The following is a 21,591-nucleotide window of genomic DNA, read 5'->3' on the forward strand; positions in this document are numbered from 1 at the left end:
TCCTGAATTATTCCAAACCTGGTATGTGTGTAGCTGGCTGTGAGCTCACTAGTTTACCTTCAATATTTGACCCTGAGCAAAGGAAGCATTTACTTGCTACCAAACAGATGGCTGAAACAAACATCTTTCCTAAATCACGCTGCACAGGGAAACCTAGAATCTATGTAGGGTACAACAAGCTACAAGCTAGAAGGATTGGGGGGTGGGGGAGGAGGGGAGGAGGAGGAGGAAAAGATAGGAGGTGGAGAATGCCAGTGGAGAGCAGTAGTAGAACAGCCCCTCAGAGTCTGAAAAGCATCACAGGAGCCTCTGGATAAAGATACGCATCCTCAGCAACAAGACTATAGTAGAGAGGATTACTGCTGAATGGTGAAACATGGTGAGTAAGATTTTTGTCATTTGCCTTATTAGCCATTCGTGCAATGGAATTCCTTTTGCTCCGACACCTACAATGAGACTCCAAGGGAGAGACTGTTATTTTGGGATGATTGCTTGTTTTGACACTAGCATGGAGCACTGATTTTCCTGTATTTCTTTTCTTATACATTTTTGATGTACACATTCAATCTATTTTAAAGCAATAACTAACTGAAAGTGTCAAGGGCTGGCAAGGTTAACACTTTACTGTTTGATGCAATAGGCTGCTGGACACAGCAAGTAATAAATGCAGTTTCCCTTTTTCAGATACACAGCAGAGATTTCTGTGCAGCGGTTTTCTCCCTGGAAATAGGTTAATGGTTAAATAGCTCACTGTGCTGGAGTTTATTCGACTCTCCCACAAGGTGTACGGAAAATGTTTCAAGCCAGTACCTTTCTCTCCGCTTCAGGTGAGAAAGAAAAACTGAGCCGTGCAGGATAATGCAAAGGTTTTGCCGTGAAGGGTGTCTCCTTTTGTAACGAATTCACCCCTCTCCCACATTCCTCAGTGTAGTTCTCCCCCTGTTTTCCCTTGGCAGAGAGCTGCAAGTGCTAGTAATTACTGAAACTGTTCAGATGACTAATCAAAGGAATGAAGCTGGTGGCTAGGAGCTAGCCATTGTGCTGAACATGTAGAGATTCTACAGCTTACATGCCCTGTACAATGAACGGGGGGAAAAGAATGCTTGTTTTTCTTCACCCTTTTTGATCTTTTATATGTACCCAGCACATTTAAACACACAAAACTGCAGAGCTCTGCATACCAAGGGGTTTAATTTTACTACTGACATCTCAGCTTTACTGAGCAATTGGCAGTGATTAATTTAAGGTTCAGACTTTCCTGTAGCACATTGCGAATAAGATTAAACATTTAATTACAGATCCTTATAGTATTTGGATATGATGTGTAAGATTTTATTGTGTGTGCATGATAGTGTTTCTTTAGGTCTTTTAGTGATAAAAAGCAGAACCTGACCTAAATCTATATTAGATAATGCAAATTATTAGGTATTCTGGGTTACCCAAGAGAGGCAGGTGATAAAGAGGAATGATAGCATGTAACCACTAATAATGACAAGAATACTCCAAGCAGGTGGTATGATCTCAGTATAAGGCTGCATGTCAGAGGTTTATTTAAAAACAAACCTCCCTCTGTAACATGAATTGTTAGTGCCACTTATCTCCATTTAAAAAAAAGGAGAAATAGAATAAGATACTGGCAGAGTAATCAGTTTAAGAAGTGAGAAGATAAGCAATGCTTTAAAATCTTCTTTGGTTTCCCCTGTGAGGAAACGTTATGTCTGTCTGCCTTTAAGAAACAGAATTGCATATTACAGTTACTGCAGACAGAATATCATCATGGTTCAGCAGGGAACTTCTTTGATTTTAATTAAAAATATTCAAATAGTGAAAAAGAACTGCATATTCCTAATAATAGGAAAATTTTCCACTGGCTTTATTTTGTGACTTTTAGTGAAGGGAATTAAGTGTTTGTGAAAGTAACTAAATTCTATTCTCCCAAACAGAGCCCCTTCAGTAAGATTATATACTCTGCTTTATGCTCTGTTAATTGATCTAGAACAAGTGCTAAGCATTTTTAATATCCATTGATTTTAAACAGGAATCATGGGCACTAAGCCCCTTACACTTGTTTGTTAATCTTTTTTTAGGGTTTTGGATTGGCACCCATCACCATAGTAGCTCAGCATATCCCTAAATTAATTAGCCAGCATGGCAAGGTCTCTAGTAGGCTTCCTGGAGCCTTCAGTTCCATGCCATTTCCTATTCTTCAAATTCTTCATTAAAAATTTGAGAATAAGTTTCACTTCAGTGTTTTCTGTTTAAAAAACTCCAAAAATAATTTAAGTAAGTACACGTTCCATTATATTCTTGTCCATTCATACTACAGTTTTCATTTTGGAGCAAGCAATACATTTTCAAAAAGCAACCAAGTCCCATTTTCAAAAGTGACTTTGACACTCAGGTGCGTAAGTCCACTGTGCTGAAGTCACTTTTGAAAATGGGACTTAGACACCTCAAACATTTTACCCTAAAAACATGCATGCTTATTTTTAATCTCAGTTTTAAAAAATATCAGCAATTAAAAAGAATATTGTGCATAAAAGAATTTGTCAATGGATTGAATTAATAAGATCAAACCCTAGGAAAGGGGCAAGTTTAGACACTATATAGTATGTGGTTGGGAAAGGCACCTCCTTCTCATGGTGTTACTGTTTAAGAATAAACTATTACATTAAATATAAACAAAAGAGAAATAAAAAACTCCCATAAAATAAATAAAAACTCTCCCTAACTTTGCTCATTTGTAGTCTCCAGTGAAAACCCATCACAAGTATATATATGACCAGAGAGTCTTCACCTAGACAGCTAATAAGATTTTGGAACAAATGCTACATAAGGATAGTACTCCTTTTTCCTTGCCTAGGAGAAGCAGCATTGATTCAAGCTTCTATGCCAAGAGTTGATCTAAATTTCTAGTTCCTAAGCCAGTTTCTGCTATTAATGATAGCTATGCTACCTCACTGATGTCAACACTCATCTCCAAATGGGTTGATTTTCCCAGGGTTGCACCCAAGAGAATTGATATTTTTGCCAAAATTATGTGGCCCTCAGGAATAATTTTTCCATTTCTGTAGAAAATGCAAGGCAGAAATATTTTCCAGTAAGAGAGCAACTAAAAGTAATTAACATCCACCCTTAAAGTCAAAGCAATTCTTCTAACATCTCTACAGAAAGGCAGTGTGCTGGGATTATTCCCAAACCATGGGAACACTGGTCTTCCTCACACTTCCAGCATCTCTCTTTTGCTAATACTCAAAGAGTAAACCCATTATTATCCATTCTGCCTAAATCATAAGAGATCTAACACTCAGTGTAAACTAGTGCATAAAAGACTGTCCTTATAAGTTTGATGATGGCGTGTCTTTGAATTTTAAAAACAATATTCTCCAAATCCAGAATGGTGTTTACTCCAAGACTTTATTTCTATTATACTTGCCAGCCTAACCTTTGGATTTAATTGCTTTTTTAGAAGCCTGTGAAACCTTAAGACTAAGTGGTGTGCATGGTCAAGACCCGTAAGTATGTGTCATTCTAGCAACATCATAGATGGGAAAGGCAGTTTCCCCACAACAGCAGCATAACATTTCTTTAGCTGCAGAAAGGTCTGCATCTGAGACCGTGGTGGATGATAATTTAACTGTAGTCCAGCAAAGATTTATGGCTCTCTTACTTAAATGAATTGCATAAGTAATCCACTGATGCCAGAAGAAAGGAGATGGGGCAATTTGAAGGAAAAGTACACACAGAGTCTTGTTGAAAGCATAATGGATTTATTCTTGGTGGGCTGGCAGCCAGTTCCAAAGATTTCTGTCATTCTGAGTGAATTTTAATGGCAAAACATATTTCCTTTACAAAGATGGAAATCATTCCCCAGATATATATTTTTATTCTAGTAGAAGTACAAGATAAAAAAGTGGAAATTAAATGTAAGGGTGAAATAATGGAAAATATGTATTGCTATTCTGTATTTGGAAAGAAGCAGAATGACTTGTATGACTTAAGGATGAAGAAGTACTTTCCAGTCTGTTAGTCAGTCCAAGGAGGTTGTTAGACAACATGTATGAGGGATAAATGTTTTTAAAATGACCAGGGCCAGATAACTTGTACCCAAGAGTCCTAAAAGAGTTGGCTAAGGAGATATCTGGCCCACTGATGGCAACTTTTAATAAATCTTGGAATACCAAGGAGATTCCAGAAGACTAGAAGAGTGCTAGTATTACACCAAATGACCTAAATGACAAGCAGAATGACCCAGGTAACAAGTGGGTGCTTAGCTTGTCATCAATCCCAGGCAAAATAATGGATGTGGGATTCAGTTAATAAAGAATTAAGGACAGAAATACAAGTAATGCCAGTCAATGTGGTTATATGGAAGATAGTTTTTGTCAAAGAAGCCAAATTTCATTCTTTGAGATTACAAGTTTGGTGGATAAAGATAACTGTAGATGTAGTTTACTTAGACTTTTATAAGGTGCTTGACTTGATACGGTATGACATGCTGATTTCAAAAGTAGAACTACAGAGAATCAATTAAATGCATTAAGAACTAGCTGACAGATCTCAAAACAGAGTTGTCAATGGAGAATCTTTGAATGGTAGTGTTTCTAGCTGGGTTCTGGGTTTTATATTTGTTTCCGGATCATTGCTGAAATTCAACATGTTCAGCAATGATCTGGAAACAAATATAAAATAACTGCTGATAAAATTTGCAGATGATACTGATTGGCAAAATAGTAAATAATAATTATAAAGGGTAGGGCAGTCATGCAGAGAGATATAGATGACTTGGGAGACTGGACCATTCAAACAATATGCTTTTTAATACAGCCAAATGCAAAGTTATGCATCTTGAATAAAGGATTATCATCTTGGTTTGTGGCATTAGTTAGACAGATATCAGATTATTGTATACAGTTCTGATGTCCACATTTTAAAACTGGAGAGGGTACAGAAAAGAGTCACAAAAATGATTTGAGAACTTTTTCAATGAGAGACTTTAAGACCTCAATCCCTTTATCTTATCAAAAAGAAGATGGAGTGGTGATTTCATTGCAGTGTATTCTTTGCTTCACAAGGAGCTAGTAACAGGTGCTAAAGGATTTTAATCTATCAGAGAAAAGCATAACAAAAACCCATGGATGGAAGCTGAAACCAGAAATATTCAAATGGGAAAGTAGGCACAAATGTTAACAGCGAGGGTGATTAATCACAGGAATAAGCTACCAAGGGAAGTGGTGGATTCTCCTCCTCCTATGTCTTCAGATCAGGCCTGGATTCCTTTCTGGAACTTATACTTTAGTACAACAAGTTAAAGGGCTCAATATAGCAGTAAATGGGTGAAATTTAATGGCCTGTGATATACAGGAGATCAGACTAGATGATGTAATTGTCCATCTGGCTTCAAACTCTACAAATCTATGAAAACCTTTCAGCCTTTCCTGTCCTGGTTACCAGACCAGCCATGCCTTAGACAGCTTTTGTCCCTCTCAAGTGTGCCCCTTTGGGACAGGTTTTGCTACCATCCCTCTCTTTGGGTGCCCACATGGTTCTAACACTCTTAACCTGAGAGGCCCAACTGGGTTTGATACCCATAAGCCTTTTAATCTGCTGTTTTCACAGACCTATGGAGGTAAAGTGACTCAAAAACAGCTTGTCCAAAACATTCCTCATTGTGCTAGGCAGTGAACATATATGTAGTGAGTGCATCTCTGCCTCCAACTTAATTCAACCTTCACCTTTGATCACCTTAGTTGCTCTCAGGCCACCAATCCAGAGAAGACTTATTCTAATACTCCAAACCCAAGAGCAGTTTCAAACAGCTACCTTTCTCAATATGCCAATCTGCAGGAAAACAAAATGTTCCTTTCTTCCCTAAATGTGGCATTTCCTCCAAAACAATCCCTGCCCAAGGCTCAGAACAGGCAAAATCTGTCCTGGGGCAGCCAGTTTTTCTAGACATAAAAATAATACAACATTGAAGTCTTATCCTTCTGATCCTCAGCCCAGCAGGGATCTTCAAGCTGTTGAGATTTGCATTTTCCCCGGGAGACCCAGCATCTACTTCTAGCACTAGAAGAGTCTGAGATCTTGGAAACCTCAGGTTGATGATGTTATTAAGTTGCAGGAAAGCTTGCTTCAGCTATTTTTAGCAGGTTTTTATGGCTCCTTCTCAATTCTGTACAATTGGATTCATGGTAAATAACACTTCACATTGCAGCAAAGGGGTGCAAAAACATCCCAATAACCTTTTCCTAAAAACTCTAAAATATTTGTAAAGTAACTTTTCTGTAGCATCAGTGACGTGTATGAATATGCAATGGTGTAGTGAGGTAGAAAAGTATTTATTAGCATTCATTACAGATGATCTGAAGAACTCACATTTCCATCTATGAGTAACATGGCTACATCAAAATCATGCTGATAAAACCTTTATTTATCACCACACCATCATGTATTCCATACTCTACACACTGTGCATATATACAGTCACACATCACCCTAAAGTTTGCCACTATTTCCTGCCTTCCCCTGTGTTATAAATGTGCTGATTATAGGCCATACCAGAGCCTCCACTAAAAACTGCTTTATGCCACTGGATGGCCATGGATCTGGCTGCCTGAAGATTCCCTTCCCCGTTGTGGGTTCCAGGACTGGCTGCTCCAAGAAGCAGTCATTTAAGGTGTCAAGAAACTTTCTCTCTGCATCCCGTCCTGAGGTGACAAGTACCTAGTCAATATGGGTATAGTTGAAATCCCCCATTATTATTGTTTTTTATTTTAATAGCCTCTCTAATCTCCTCGAGCATTTCACAATCACCATCACCATCCTGGTCAGGTGATCGGTAGTATATCCATACTGCTATATTCTTATTATTCAAGCATGGAATTACTGTCCCTAGAGATTCTATGGTATAGTTTGATTCATTTAAGATTTTTACTTCATTTGACTCTATGCTTTCTTTCATATATGTAGTTCCACTTCACAACCTGTTCTGTCCTTCCGATATATTTTGTACCTTGCTATTACTGTGTCCCATTGATTATCCTTGTTCCACCAAGTTTCTGTGATGCCTGTTACATCAGTATTCTCATTCAATATGAGGCACTCAAGTTCACCCGTCTTATTATTTAGACTTACACTTGTCACTTTTTAGCTGTTTGCCATTACGGGATGTAATTGAATGGGACTTTTTCATTTGACTGTTTCTCATCAGATCCTACCTTTATTTTATCACCTTCCATCCTCTCCTCCTCACTAGGACACAGAGAATTTCCATTAATAGATCCTCCACTAAGGGATGTCTCTGTCCAAGCCATGTTCTCCTCCGCACTTACCTATCCATTGTGGGAGGATGGTCAGATTCAGCTGACAGAACATCCTCTTAAAGGCCATGGGCAGTTGCTACAATTTAGAGGAGCCCTAAGACTGCTTCAAGTTGTGTCTTCAGATTGCGCCAAGCTCATGACTCGGGGAGGGTGCGTAAAAAGCTGGTTTAAAAACCACCCTTCCTGACTTGTACTGGGTGCAGAAGAGCTGGATCTGAGGCTGGTCCCATGTTTATACACTTCCTTTGAAACACTGGCAGCTATTTATTCTGCTAGGGTAGCTGTGCATGGTTTATCAACGAGTGTTGGATGTAACACTGTGCTGCTAATGTGTCTTTTAATGCGCAGTAATGCAGTCTCAATTATTGCTTACTTTCAGGGCCCAGATGATTTTAGTTTTAGTGTATGTGTAAATGATGCAGATCTAGAGAATTTAATTCTAAACTGAGGTTTAATTCAGTGCCGATCTGAAGGGATTTTATTTTTTTATTTTTTAAAAAAAGAACAGACCTTTGAATAAAAATCTGGGCCACTCTTTTTGTCCAATAAGAATTTTGTTTGCATGAGAGTTTGCATGATGAGTTTGATTCTGTTCTGAATTATGCAGCTATAATCTCATTGCTTTACTCCTGATTTACACTGGCGTAGGGAGGAAGAGAAACAAGTGCTGTCTATTTATGAAATAATTCCAGGGGAGTGGACTATGGCATAATACTTTCATGAATATTTTATTTAAATGTTTATGTACTGCATGAAAACATTAACTGTACTGAACAATGTAGCATACAAGTGTAGACCTCAAGTTTGCAATGAACTATGCAATGCATGTGCATTTAAAAGTAATCAATGTACAATGTGCATATGTTTTGCCAATGCATCTGTGTACTATAGTTGGTCATTGTACAGTTAAAAATGTTTGTCAAGCCAATCCAACTGTCCAGTGATATTTAGTGGTGCCTTTTATAAAAGCTACTTTTGATTTTTTATACTAAAAGTAGTACTACAGAAAACTATAGATTGCACTCTGTGATAGGGTGTAAAAATCCCCCAGGAAAGGTAGGGGTTAGAGAGCTGCTCTGTGCCCAGGTGGCCTCACCGCCCGCACCTGCTATACCTGCACAGGCTGGAGAAGGAGCTTTAAAGGGGGAGCAGAAGCAGCTCAACGTCAGGCAAATGAGCTGACCTACACGCTGGGCTCTTGAGAAGGAGCAACACAGGAGCTCTTGCTGCCTGAGGCCTGGCTGTAGTGACCTCTCCAAGCCTACAAAAAAGGGGACCTGACACACTCTGGAGGTTAGAGACTTTATTCTTGTGTTTCTCTTTTTTGCTTTACCCTGGGGGAAGAGAGGGGACTGGTGGGAAGTGATCCAGGGAAGCAGCTGCCCAGCACCCCCGGATGCAGGATATAGGTGCCTACCATTGGGCCCTGGATCTTAGCCTGGTGATCTTAGTCAGGCTCCTCTACCAACCTTTAAGGAGGGACAACTACAGAAGTTTATCCTTCAGCAGGGAACCTAGTTGTGGGGAGAAGACCCTGATGATAAAAGGATCTGGGCTGTGAGATTTCAACCCAAGACGGAGAGGAGTCCTGAGGCCTCCTGCTTAATCACAAAGAGTCCTCCTCCCACTATTGGACTCTTTATACATACCCCAAAAGGCATAGACTTGCAAATGTGACCTGGCCGGAGGGCAGGGTCACTGGAAGGACAGACCACTGCAGCGCAGAACTGTGGTAATAAAAGGGGGACTCCTGATAGGAAAACAACCTGCCATACCCCCACCCAACCAGTAGGTGGTGTTAGGGGTAAGCATGTCCTTTTTTCAGAGTAACAGCCGTGTTAGTCTGTATTCGCAAAAAGAAAAGGAGTACTTGTGGCACCTTAGAGACTAACCAATTTATTTGAGCATGAGCTTTCGTGAGCAACAGCTCACTTATGCATCTGATGAAGTGAGCTGTAGCTCACGAAAGCTCATGTCCTTTTCACACACTTCAGCAGAAGCAACAGTAATTCAGTTTCCACATGCATTTCAAGCAAATGACCAGTTCACGATGCACAGGCAGGGATTGCTTTGCAGAGATTTTCCATGTAAAATGAAAATCTCTTGTGTTGTATTTTACACGCTCGGCGCTTCCCCCACTTGGGATCTTCCTCATACCTTGATCTAATCAAATACATAAGTTAATGAACGATAATTACCTCCCCAAAGCAGGCCCTTGGCATAAAAGTTCCTGGTGTATCCACCGATCCTTTGTTCTCCAGTGCCACTTCCAATATTAGAATAGCATCTGTTCCCTTTGAGCTGCTCTAGCATGGCCTTGATCCTGTATCTGAGAGCTCAGCAGCTTGACAGTTTCAAAGGCAATCAGGCCAACTAGCCACCAACCTAGAGTGACCTGTTCTTCCTGCTGATTCCTTCAGACCTTTGCAAACCTTACAAGCAACACCCCGTGTTTCACTTGAACTCATTTTCAAGCAACACCATGAGTTATTGACTGAAATCTCTTGCAAGAAATACAATCAGTTCTAATATTACTGATTCCCCCCCCTCCATTTCTCTAGATGTTCTTCAAAATATACAAGTTCTAATGGGGTTCTAGCTGTTTGGGAAACATACCTCAAATCCATACGAGTCCTTGGTTAGTTGAAAGCACACTGCTAGCCAGATTTTAAGATTTCATTCTGCTGTTTCCTCTACAGAAACAAATGTGATGAAGCAGCATGGAGCTAAGGAGAGGAAAGACCTTCATAAAATCGAGTTTGCAGCCGACTTCTGAGAAAGCGCCATTGGTGGACGTGATTCCTACAGACAAGGATGATCTAGGAAAAGACAAAAGTGTAGCAGTCGAGGGGAGCAAAAGTGATGTGGTCCTACCGGCAAGATTGGCCACACACAAAAATGACCGATTTTCTAATACAACAGCAAGGAGCGGGGCTAGTGAAAACATCTTAGCACCATCTGGGTCTTCCTACAAACTGGTAAAAAAAAGTAAAACCCATGACTGTGTGATAGGGGTAGACAAAACAGAACGATGCAGCCACAGTGATAAAGCTTACAAGGAGGGCTTTTCAGCTCCAGAAAGAAGTAAAGGGCGACTCGTCAACAGCAGCAGCTTTTCCGGGGTGGGGAGTACCCTGAATTCTAGTGGTAAGAAAGAGTCCATGTTCAGCCCAAGCCAGTCCACTTGCAGCAGTCAGCAGATGATAGATTACAGAAACTTTGTGCCACAGATGCCTTTTGTACCAGCTGTAGCAAAAAGCATTCCCAGGAAGAGGATTTCCCTTAAGAGATCTACAAAAGGGCTCCGGGATATATTTCACATGAAAAAAAACAAACCAGAGAGCCTAACACTGCTAGCTGAGAAGGGCAAGAGGCTACCTTCTCCAGCGTGGAAGAGTGAGCTGTCAGGCAGGCTTGGGAAGTATCTTTTCAAACCCAGAGAAACCTTTGCAGCTGACTGTTTGGCACAAGACCTCTCTGACAGCGAAATGCAGTCTGATTCCTCCTATGACTACTGCAATGCTCTGTGTGAAGATGTCGCTTCTCTGAAGAGCTTTGACTCTCTCACTGGATGCGGGGAAATCTTTGCAGATGAGAGCTCTGCTCATTTGGAGCTGGAGAGCAGCAAAGAAGTGCTGGTGAGGCGATCCAAGCACAAAGAGAGCCCTGTCCTGGGGTCTTTTCAAGGGGGGGTGGAACAGCTGGCATCCCCTGCCCAAAATGAAGCAGCTGACTTTGTGAAATTTTGGGACAACATCAACAAGTCGGTGCGATTACATCAGAGCGCGTTATTTGATAGGAAGTTGTTGAAGATACCCAGTCCTGATTTGGAAAAGACTAAACATGAAGCTGCTGCTTCAGTGACTGACCTGCTGGTGTCACCTGATAAAGATCCTCACAGTTCCAAAGAAAGCTCCATAGATACAGGGACACCAAAAAGTGACCACCAAGAATCCACCTCCACCAGCGATGAAGGATACTATGATTCATTCTCTCCCGGGCAGGATGATGAAATGAAGGAGGCTCAGACTCCTGGGGTTCCAGGTAGATTTCCAAGAGACAGTTACAGTGGCGATGCCCTTTATGAACTATTCTATGATCCTAATGAAGCCAAAATAAGCCCAGTCCTAGACGATGAGCTGTGTATGTCAGAAAGCATTTCAGAACAGGCCATTGAAATCCCTTTGTCAATTTACAGCTTTCACGTGGGAGCGGAGGAGAATATGGCTTCACAGCCAGCTGTTGACATCATTAGCCAAGGGTTTCTTCACAGCACATGGAAAGGTAAGGAATGCTTGTTAAAGCTCTGTGATACTGAACTTTCACTGACCATGGGGATAATAAACTGGCTGCGAAAAAACCCAGGGTTGGTTTCCCCCACAGACCCGATTAGGAGTCCCGAATCACAGCTGGAAAAAAGTGGTGATCCATTGGTCTCCTGTAGTCCCAGTCCATGCCGGAGTGAGCACATAGCAGCTGAGGAGGAAAAACAAACCAAGGGAGAAACTGATATTTCTAATCCAAATTCTTCTTTGGCTGATAACAATGACATGTCCGAGACGTGTTTAGGGGGCGTGGCTGAAAAAGACCAAAAGGAAGTTTCTTGGCCTCATACAGCTAATGGGCATTCTCAGGTAAGGGAGGAAAACTGCCCTGAGGACTCGTGTACTGAATCTGGGCTTCAGGAAGCCAACAGCACATCAGGTAATGTGCCAAGATCACAAGCTATTGGAGACACTGTAGGGACCGGTTTGTCTGAAAAAGAGAAGATGCCAGTTTCAGGAGAATGCAAGGAACCTGGAGATAAAGCCCCATTAATGGGTGACCTGAGCATGGAGCCTGCTTGCCAGAGCTCTCAAAATCCTTCGCTAAATGATAGCCAGGAAGTGGAATCCTGTTATTCTTATATGACTGCAGCAACTTCCCCAGTAGATTCCCTAGAGACAGCAGTTGGCAATAAAACAATATATCATTCTTTGTCTATTTCCTGCGACAAGCCAATGCAGCCTCTTACTTTGAGACACTTTCAAAACTACATCAGCCCCACACAAAGGGAAAGTGACACTACTATAGTGCAGCTTCTGGAACGTTGTGTCACTCAAGTTGCATCCTTAAAAATCAGCTATGAAAACAAACATCTAGAAGACAAATGCATCGGGAATGAAATGAACAACATAATTTGTAAGATGTCTCAATACAAAAACAAAATATTGTTGCAAAATGAATGCAACTGTATCACCCAGAGTTTAGAATATCCTGGTCTCCCTCACACAAACCAAGATAATTATGAGGCAAGCCTCAAAGCCAGTAATCCATATCAGTTGAAACAAAATAAGGAACTAATTTGCTCTAAAGATCAGAAACACAGAACAAATATCCTAGATCATATAAGTCAGGTCACCGGGAATAAGATAAATTTTGAATATGCCCATCTAAATAATCAAGCCCTCTCTTACATAAAAGACTTCAGACTTGAACCCAGTCCAAGTGACTCTAACAGTATGACACCCCTTACTAGGCCAACATTTTTACCTCTCTTCAACTCCGTTTGCTCGGCTGTACCCAGTGATTTTTCCCAAAACTGCACAAACAGTTCACTGGACAAACCATTGCAAAGTAATGAATCTAAGCAGTGCAGCACAATCTCATGCAGTTACACAGAGGGATACTACCAAGGTCTATTTGAAGGGGCCACTCTTCCTAGTACCCCAGAGGTGACAACCACAGAAAGAGCAGGGACTGGCAAGAACCATCAATGACACACCACTGTAACAAGGTAAGTTCTTGCAGAGAAGATTGAAATAAAATGTGAAAATATGAAGTGTTAGCCATTCCCTTTAAACAGAATTAAAGCCCATTACACCTGGTTCTACTGAGTACTTTGTGCTCCTCGCAGTTTGACCAGGTTCTTAACATCTACTTTATAGAGATAGTCAAAATAAGGAAAAAGAGTTAAAATTGCACAAACTCCCAAAGCTGAGGGCCATATATTGCCTTACCTAAGAGTCAAGTTCATGGACATGAATGAGAGCTCCATGCAAAGGTGAAGGAGAAACTGGGTCTGATTCTTCATTCAGTTAAACCACATTCACTCTCATGTAACTCCATCAAAATCAATAGTGCCTAATTGTAGAGCATTATTCTACACATGTACATTGGGTTGTTAAAACAGTGTAATATATGGTACTAGTGAGTAGTTCACAGGGATTGTTGCACATATTTACCTAGCAATTTTCCAGAAGGTACGGAAAATTCAGGAACATTCCTGATCACAACTGCAGAAACTGACATATCTGATACTGGATGTCAAAACATGGCGGCCATATAGTAAGTGTACAGAAAACTGCATTCATCGCATAATGCTAGATTTTACAAAAGTTCCCTCCAATATTGACAATACAGCTTTATTTGCAGATTCCCCTCCACTACAGAGCATCACTACAAGAAGTTAAAGTAGTCTGGATATCTTGCTTGCACATGGAACATTAATTGCATTTTCTGAGTTCTAACATTTTTAACTCTAATGTCCTTGAAAAGTAACATGGCCTCAAACCACAGATTATTTATCATGTTGAGAACAGCAGGGCTTAGGGGTCAGATGAGAAAGGGGCCCCATTGCGGTAGGTGCTGTACCAACAGGAGAAACTGTCCCTGTCTCGAAGAACTTACAGTGTCCAGCAACCTGAACTCCTCAGCAGTGACAATTTGAGAGTTTATTCCTTATTTTTTTAAATAACCATAAAATGGGACTGGGGAGGGAAAGAAGTTTTGGAGAGGGATTGCCTTCTTCAGGTCTGTAAAGGGGGACCTCACTAAATGTGCACCTCTTAAGATCCTTAGGAGGGAACCTTCTTCTAGGGACCCAAGGAGGTGTGCGTCAGAGGAGGCTCTGCCTGGCACTGACCTTCTGAAGAGCTTTGTGATGCTTGTTGGGACTGCACAATTTATGCCTTGTAATACCCCTTTACAAGGTTTTATGCTTGGGGGGTCTCCTGGGAGCCATCAGAGCTTGTGCAGTGTGTGCAAGAGGGCTGCAGAGAGAAGAAAGGGTCAGGGGAAGGAGCAAAGGAGAAGCTCAGTGCTTCAGAAGAAGGAACTGAAGAACCCTAGCACTTCTTTGGCTTCTGCAGCAGGCAAGGGTTCTGTAGCTCACAGCAGCAGGAGTCCCCTCTGCTTAACCCCAGGTGGTTTGTCAAGTAGAGAAGGCAAGGAAGGGAGAGTGCTCTTCCATGTACGAGTCCTAGGCTTGTAGAGTTCCTGCCCCTCCCAACCCTTTGGAAGCTCAGTCGCACCTTGCTACCCTTTTGACAAGCATCCCAACAGTAGCCAGAGGGTAGCACATTTTGAAAGCTCTCAGAAAAGAAAAGGGCCAAAGACTTCCTCCCCTTCCCCATACAGTAAAAACCTAGGTCTCCAGCAGTCATTTGATGTACTCTGCGACTATAATTGCTAGTTAATAACTTCTGAAATATACTTTATTTTACAAAATTTTGGTGATGGGCACTAGATCTTAATCAAGTAAGGTAAGGTGCTTTTTAACTCCTGCTGCTTTACATTTTTTTTTGTCAAATGGATTTAGAAAAAGGTGGTTGTGGTACTTTTTTGAGCAGCTCTATTTTCAGAGTGCCATAATTCAGGAAATCCCTTTCTCCAATGATTTTTACATTTTGTAGAAAATTTTTACCTCAGGCCCAGGGCTAAAACTGCTGATTTTGAGGCCAATGTGACTGTGGATTCTGAAGGGGGGCCAAAATCAGTTATGTAAAGCATCCTAACTATGGACCTACCATCGTCACTCCAATAACCAAAAAGAAAAAAATAATCTTGTATCGATTGGCCCAGCTCATCATCAGCGAAGTGTTCTGCTCTCTGCTATTGTACTTGTAATGACAACCCAAGATGGCTTCTTTTTCCACTATAATTCCCATAATTTCAGTTTGCACCTAGCCATGAAAGAACAGACTGTAGCTCTTGGAACTAGCTGCTGCTGTGAGATTCATAATTAAAAATTCATAATAAAAAAAGGAAGGATTAGCAGTCAGAGTTGCAACAGATAAGTCCCCAATGCTGGCCATATCTACCTAGCATTAGATCAGTGGACCAATATTTACGTTTGCTTGCTGTTTCTACTTTATAGTTGAAATTCACTCGTAAGGCTCTGCTATGCAGATCCATTAGTTCTCAAGCTTGGACAGTTTGAAGAAATTCTATTTCTGATGCAGGAAACAATCACTGTCTGCTAGAAAGGGAGGGCAGAATTGTAGCTGATGTAACTGTCAGAAGTGGTAATATCCTGTATTGAAACACGATATGAGATATACTGCAAGTAGACATTACTGGTCGCAGGGCATTTTCTACTGCATCATATCAAATGGCAGCTGCTATATGCCACCACTTGTCAGTGTGGATACTTGCAGCATTAGGGATATAATAGAGTTCATATGCCATAGCCCATGCCCCAAAGAGGTGGTAATATTTGCTCTTTGCAAAAGGGATATGCTAGTTTGTGACAGAAGATTTGTCTAACAAACGAATAGCATACACATTTAACCAATTTAAAATGTAGATGGAATTTGCATATTTGTGGGTTGTGTGATCAAACACATAATTTCAGGGAATCATTTTGCTACAGCCTCCTTCATGGTTATTACACTCTTACTGAAAATGAATTTACACAATTATTAAAATGGTATTTAGCATGGATGTTAGAAATAACGGTGGTGGTAGCTATTAACTGTGTATCATGGAGTTTTCCTTTCTGGACTCATCTTCCCTGGTTGTTCTAGATCCCACATTAACAGATGGCTTGTGGGTTCATTTTGGATTTTAATATTTTGGAAGATGACTGAAGATCTCTACCATATTGATGAAGGTGGGAGTGGGAGAAGGGCAGAAAATAAATGCTACAGAGAAATACAACAATAAGAAAATATGCCTGCTCTGGGCAGGACTGCTTAAACCTAGAGAGTTTACGCATGACAAAAGCTCTAAGGCTGCGATAATCTCACTATTCTAAAATGTCATGCTTGGGAAAGGCACTGCAATGACAGTCCTAGAGATTGAAGTCCTTCGTATAGCCACCGAACAAACGCTGCACTGGCAGCATCAGTGCAGGCTTCCTACCGATAATCTTCCACCCTGACCTGCATGCAACCTTCATGCATCCACCAAGCATGGAGATGTTCAAACCTGGTGATGATGGTACTTGAGATCTTCAGCTACATGCACCCCACCTGCACATGTTCCAGTTTCCCCAATGACGAATGACCCTTTGCTCCTCCCTCTCTCCAAACTGGCACATGCTTTCTCCTCAGCCAGGTGAGACCAAATACACTGCTAGCTCTCTTCCTGAATTCTCTACCAACACAGGACCTCCCTGTACCAGCAGCTCTCCTTCTCACCCTCACCTCCCAGCCACTGAAGCCTGATGACTTTGGCAATGAGCATGACAACTGGGAGAAACCGCTCCAGAGCCTCTTCATTCTCCCCCTCAATTCATGGTGTGAATTTGCAAATCCCATTTGTAAGTTACACATCAGTGGAACACGACCAGTAAGTCCTAGCACAATAGATCTGCACCTAAAGCAGGAAGGGAGTGGTTTAACATCCTTGTTTTGAGATGTAGAACATGGGTGTGCACCAGTGGAAGTTACAAGTAAGAAATACTCGGCAAGAGATTGACAAAAGTATTAAACAGTTTATGGGTCAGTGAATAGACACAACCTTACATGGCACTCTAAATTTGGGTTCTGAGGGGTCATGAGAGCAGGCAGGTTCCAGACATTTGGGCCTTCCTCTGAGAACACCCTGGCACTGAAGGTTCTGAAGCAGCAATCCCTCAGTTTGAACAGGAGGAGCTGCTGGGATGGCATTCTCCTGGAGGGGAGTTGTCAGGGTTCCCTCCCCACACTGAACTCTGAGGTACAGATGTGGGGACCAGCATAAAAGACCCCCTAAGCTTATTTCTACCAGCTTCCCTAAGGCACAAATCCTTTCCTTGTCCTTGGACGGTACTGCTGCCACCACCAAGTGATTTAGCCAAAGATTCAGGAAAAGGGCCACTTGGAGTCCCTGTTTCCCCAAAATATTTCCCCAAGTCCCTTCACCCCCTTTCCTGGGGAGGCTTGAGAAGAATATACTAACCAATAGATTAACAAAGCGAGCACAGACCAAACCCTCGGGCTTTTAGGACACTAAAAATCTATCAGGTTCTTAAAAGAAGAACTTTATTATCAAGAAAAAAGTAAAAGAATCACATCTGCAAAATCAGGATGGAAGGTAACTTTACAGGGTAATAAAAATTTAAAACACAGAGGACTCTCCTCTGGACTCAACTTCACAGTTACAAAAACCAGGAATAAAACTACCTCTTAGCATAGGGAAAATTCACAAGCTAAAACAAAAGATAATCTAACGCATTTCCTTGCCTTTACTTACAATTTCTGTAAATTGAGATGTATCATTTCAGGTATCTCTTTAGGAGCTGGTTTACCTGCTTGGTCTCTCTGTGTGTCCTGAGAGGAAACAAAAAGAGAGCACAAGCAAAACCTTCCCTTCTCCCCAGATTTGAAAGCATCTTCTTTCCCTATTGGTCCTTCTGGTCAGGTGCCAACTAGGTTAATTGAACTGATTAACCCCTTACAGGTAAGTGATTCTGTATCTCTGTCCAGGAGGAATTTTCGGTTACTGTATACATAAAGGTTGTTACCCTTCCCTTTATATTTATGACAGGAGACCACACCCCAGGAATTGACAGCAAGAGCAGATTATGCCACCATGACTGGACACAAGTAGAGAGAGGTCAGCTCTCAGATTACTGGGCCCACATTTCTTTTGGGATTCATAGATCTTAACATATATTTGGAACTGCCCTCTTAAGTGAAGAGGTAGATAGGGCAGAGTACCAAGCACTTGTAAGTGCTCATAATAGCTCATCTCATTCAAATGCTAAGCCCTTGCATCATATATCGGCTGATACGTTTGGGTGCCTTTCAAGGATATCATAGAGTACATTACAATAATCTAGTTTTAGGATTAGAAAGGAAGAGATGATTGCAACAAAGTCCATATCAAAGAGGAATGGCCATGCATCTTGGCCAAGTATATATATATATAAATAAATAAAATAAAAGACGACGGTCCAGCGCAAGCCATAGCGGTCATCTAGCAAGCAAGAAGAAGCAATGGGTATAATATGACCCAGATACAGCAAAGTGATATTGTAAAGGTCAGATATACATCTCCAATAGAAGGCATATTCATGGCTAACTCTAGTGTTTTCCCTTACCGATCATCTTCACTTCCATCCTCTCTACCTTAAACTAGGCAGTTGGCTCCCCTGAATACACCCTTGTATCCTTAAGGCACAGGAAAAGCAGAGATGCAATATTTGGGTTTGACAGAGAGGAGATGTAGATTTGAGTCTCATCTAGATATTGGCAACATGGTGGGCTAAAATATACCATTATAATCCCTAGTGGCTGTAGCTACATATTTAACAGGTGGAAAGAAAAAGATGGAACCCTGAGGAAATGCACCTGAGAGCCCTTGAGCAGGGAAAGAGTGTAGTTACATCTTCAAAGGCCTTCCCCTCCACTTCCATATGATTCCACAGCTGAGTAAACTGAATCTTGTGGACAACAGCAGTATCCAACACAACTGAGAGATCTAACAAAATCAGTATGGCTATGTTAGCCATGTCCTTTACCAGTAGAGACGGGGAGAATGAATGCTAGAGATGAGCCCTACTCAAAGAGAATGCCATGGCAGCAATAGCTCCCTGCTTGAAATGACAATTCTTTTGCTTGAGAGCCCTCATTGATGGTAGCATAGAACAGGGAAACAGGTGATCTAAAATAATGGATCTGTGCTCCAATGTTGGCAAGAAGAATGTGCATTTCAACAGAAATGCCTCCTTTTCTGAGGCTTATGGATTTATAAATTGAGCTACCCAAACCTGTTTGCATGCAAGAAGCAGATTCTAAAAATCTCATCTGACAGAATAAGACACACCCCACTCCTGAGACAAAACGTGTCATCATCAGGTACAAATTTACTGCTAGAGACATATGGTACCATGTAACAAGAGAAAATGGAGAGTAAGGTGATGGGCCACTGCCTTTACTAGTGCATTTGAATGTTAGTCACCATGTGCCCAGGCACTAGAGCTAGATGCTAAATTAAACAATTTTCTTCTTCATTAAACATTATGGCTTCCGGACTTGGCTCTGTATCACTCTACTGTCTGCATCTGACTTTTCCACGGATCTTTACTGTGTGTAAAATCAGAGCTTCGTCAGAAAGGGGAAGAGAAGGATTTCACCAGCGTATTTACCAGGAAAGATTTTTAGACATACAGTTCTCAACAAAGATGCTCTCTCTCAGAGGACAGATGCTCTATAACAGTGTTAAATTTGTTTCATTTTGAAGCAGAAGAGATTGATTTGCCATTCTGCCCATGACTGCAGTAGCAGGGTTTCCATGGTTACAGTCTGATAGAGATTCTTTTTCTCCCTGGCAGCCGTAGAGGGCTAAATTATGATCTCAGCTGCACCAGTATAAATCTGAAGGCACTGGAATTACTCCAGATTTGCACTGACAGCAGAATTTAGCTTCTAGTGTTCTGCAGCCCTGTAATCAGGATTTTCACTGACGGGGAACCAGGTTCTGTATTCAGCAGGTGTGGCTAAGGCACAGCGCAAGCACAGCAAACCACTGTGTGTTACAAATGAGAAGTGCAGATGAGCCAAAACCCAAAATATAAAAACACATCAACTGCCTGTTCAATGGCTTAGCAGACCCTCCTGCCAGTTAACTGCAAAAATTCAGGTCTGGTTTTGGCTACCCAAATGAATTACCTCATAATATCTGCCTTGGATTGGACCAAATATTGTTTCATGGGAAAAAGAAGGGAGGGGAGTGTTCTTCAAACTACAGCAATTATTTTTAATACTGATGAAACATAGGAAGGCACAGAGGAAAAAAAAATCAATGTCAGTATCGAATCTATTGAGCAGACATTTTAACCAATACCAGTATATAAGAGGATTGAACAGAGCAGCTGGCTCATAGAGAGAGTAGAGCAGAAGGACTGGCTGAGGCATATTCTGTAGCTGTTTGATTTTGTAGTGACCAGCCAGCTAGTAGCAAACAAAGGAATTTTGTTGTTTTTTTCTTGGGAGGGCAGGCAAGGAGGAGAGTTTTCAGTCTCTCTTTTAGAGTAACAGCCGTGTTGGTCAGTTTCTCTGTATTCATCTGTAAAGTCCCTACCCCGCCTCTATTTTTAAGTTCCTTTTAAAAGCCCACTTCCATTGTGCTCTCTATATAAATTTTTGTTGATTTGTACCAAACTTTCCATTTGGAGGTACTCCCCTTTCCTGACCTTTGTCTGCTTGTCTGTGCGGTCATCCTTAGACTGTGCGCTCCTCGTGGCAGGGGCTTACGTTTCAACATAACTGCACCTGTATTTTCCTGCAGTCCTCCCTTGAAGACACCCACCTAAGGTTTCTGGCTCCCAGCCATCACCACTTCTGGGCAGATACCTGCATCTTTCGCTCTCCTGACCGGGTTTTTTTTTAAGGCTCCACAACTCCCTGCCTTACGTTATGGTATCCCCAGCAAGCCCTTCTGCCTTAAGGCTAGCACCTATGCTTTGCTTTCTCTCGGAGGGCAGTGAACAGTTGCAAGTGACCATACAGCTCTATCTAAGCAAGCTCCTTTATTCTTAAGGAAAAAAAAACCAGAAAACATGTTAATAACCAATTACGGTTCCTATACACATACTAAGAGCTTAGCAGGAGTCACCCATCAGTCTTATGGGGTCCTAGTAGGCCAAAAATCTTTCTAAGGGTTATCCGTTTGTTGGATCAGAGAGAAGGCCCCAAGTCAGTTTAAAGACAAACTTTTTACATCAAAAGCCCTTTCTTTGTCTGTTGGTTGCTGGAAAAAACAATCAGAACCAGTATATGCAAGCCTTCCCAGGGAGAGGTACATCCCTGGAGAAGTTTATTATTTAAGCGCTTCACCTTAATCACCCCCTACTGTTTTTAATTCCTGGAGGAGCTGTGGCAACCTTCCCCCTCTCCCCCTACGAGTTACACATAATCCCTGGCTCACAGTGGTACATAGGCGTTCATACACTTAATACAAAATGGTCTTCATAGATATTTCATGGGGTTGTAATGTGTGTGACGGGCCACACCTTGTTGTGTATTTGGCATAGAAGAGGCACAGATGTACGCTGTTCAGTGCGGATACCAGATTAGCG

The 21,591-nt window shown here is 41.5% G+C and overlaps 1 protein-coding gene across 12 annotated transcripts in view; it reads left to right on the forward strand.

Annotated features, from left to right (window-relative positions):
- The first annotated feature begins 261 nt into the window (after positions 1-261).
- AMER3 (APC membrane recruitment protein 3) overlaps positions 262-21,591 on the forward strand; it is a 58,340-nt gene continuing 37,010 nt past the window's right edge. For 3 of the 12 annotated variants that reach the window (XM_073360093.1, XM_073360092.1, XM_073360091.1), the window contains exons 1-2: positions 262-379; positions 10,025-11,609. In XM_073360093.1, the coding sequence (XP_073216194.1) occupies positions 10,046-11,609 (1,564 nt within the window). In that variant the 5' untranslated portion in view covers positions 262-379; positions 10,025-10,045. Of the gene's footprint in view, positions 380-3,469; positions 3,520-8,447; positions 8,619-10,024; positions 13,102-21,591 lie in introns of all 12 variants that reach the window. The other 9 variants (XM_073360083.1, XM_073360089.1, XM_073360090.1 and 6 more) reach the window with 6 other exon arrangements.

Source organism: Lepidochelys kempii, chromosome 9 (assembly GCF_965140265.1).
Source record: "Lepidochelys kempii isolate rLepKem1 chromosome 9, rLepKem1.hap2, whole genome shotgun sequence".
Lineage (NCBI taxonomy): Eukaryota > Metazoa > Chordata > Testudines > Cheloniidae > Lepidochelys > Lepidochelys kempii.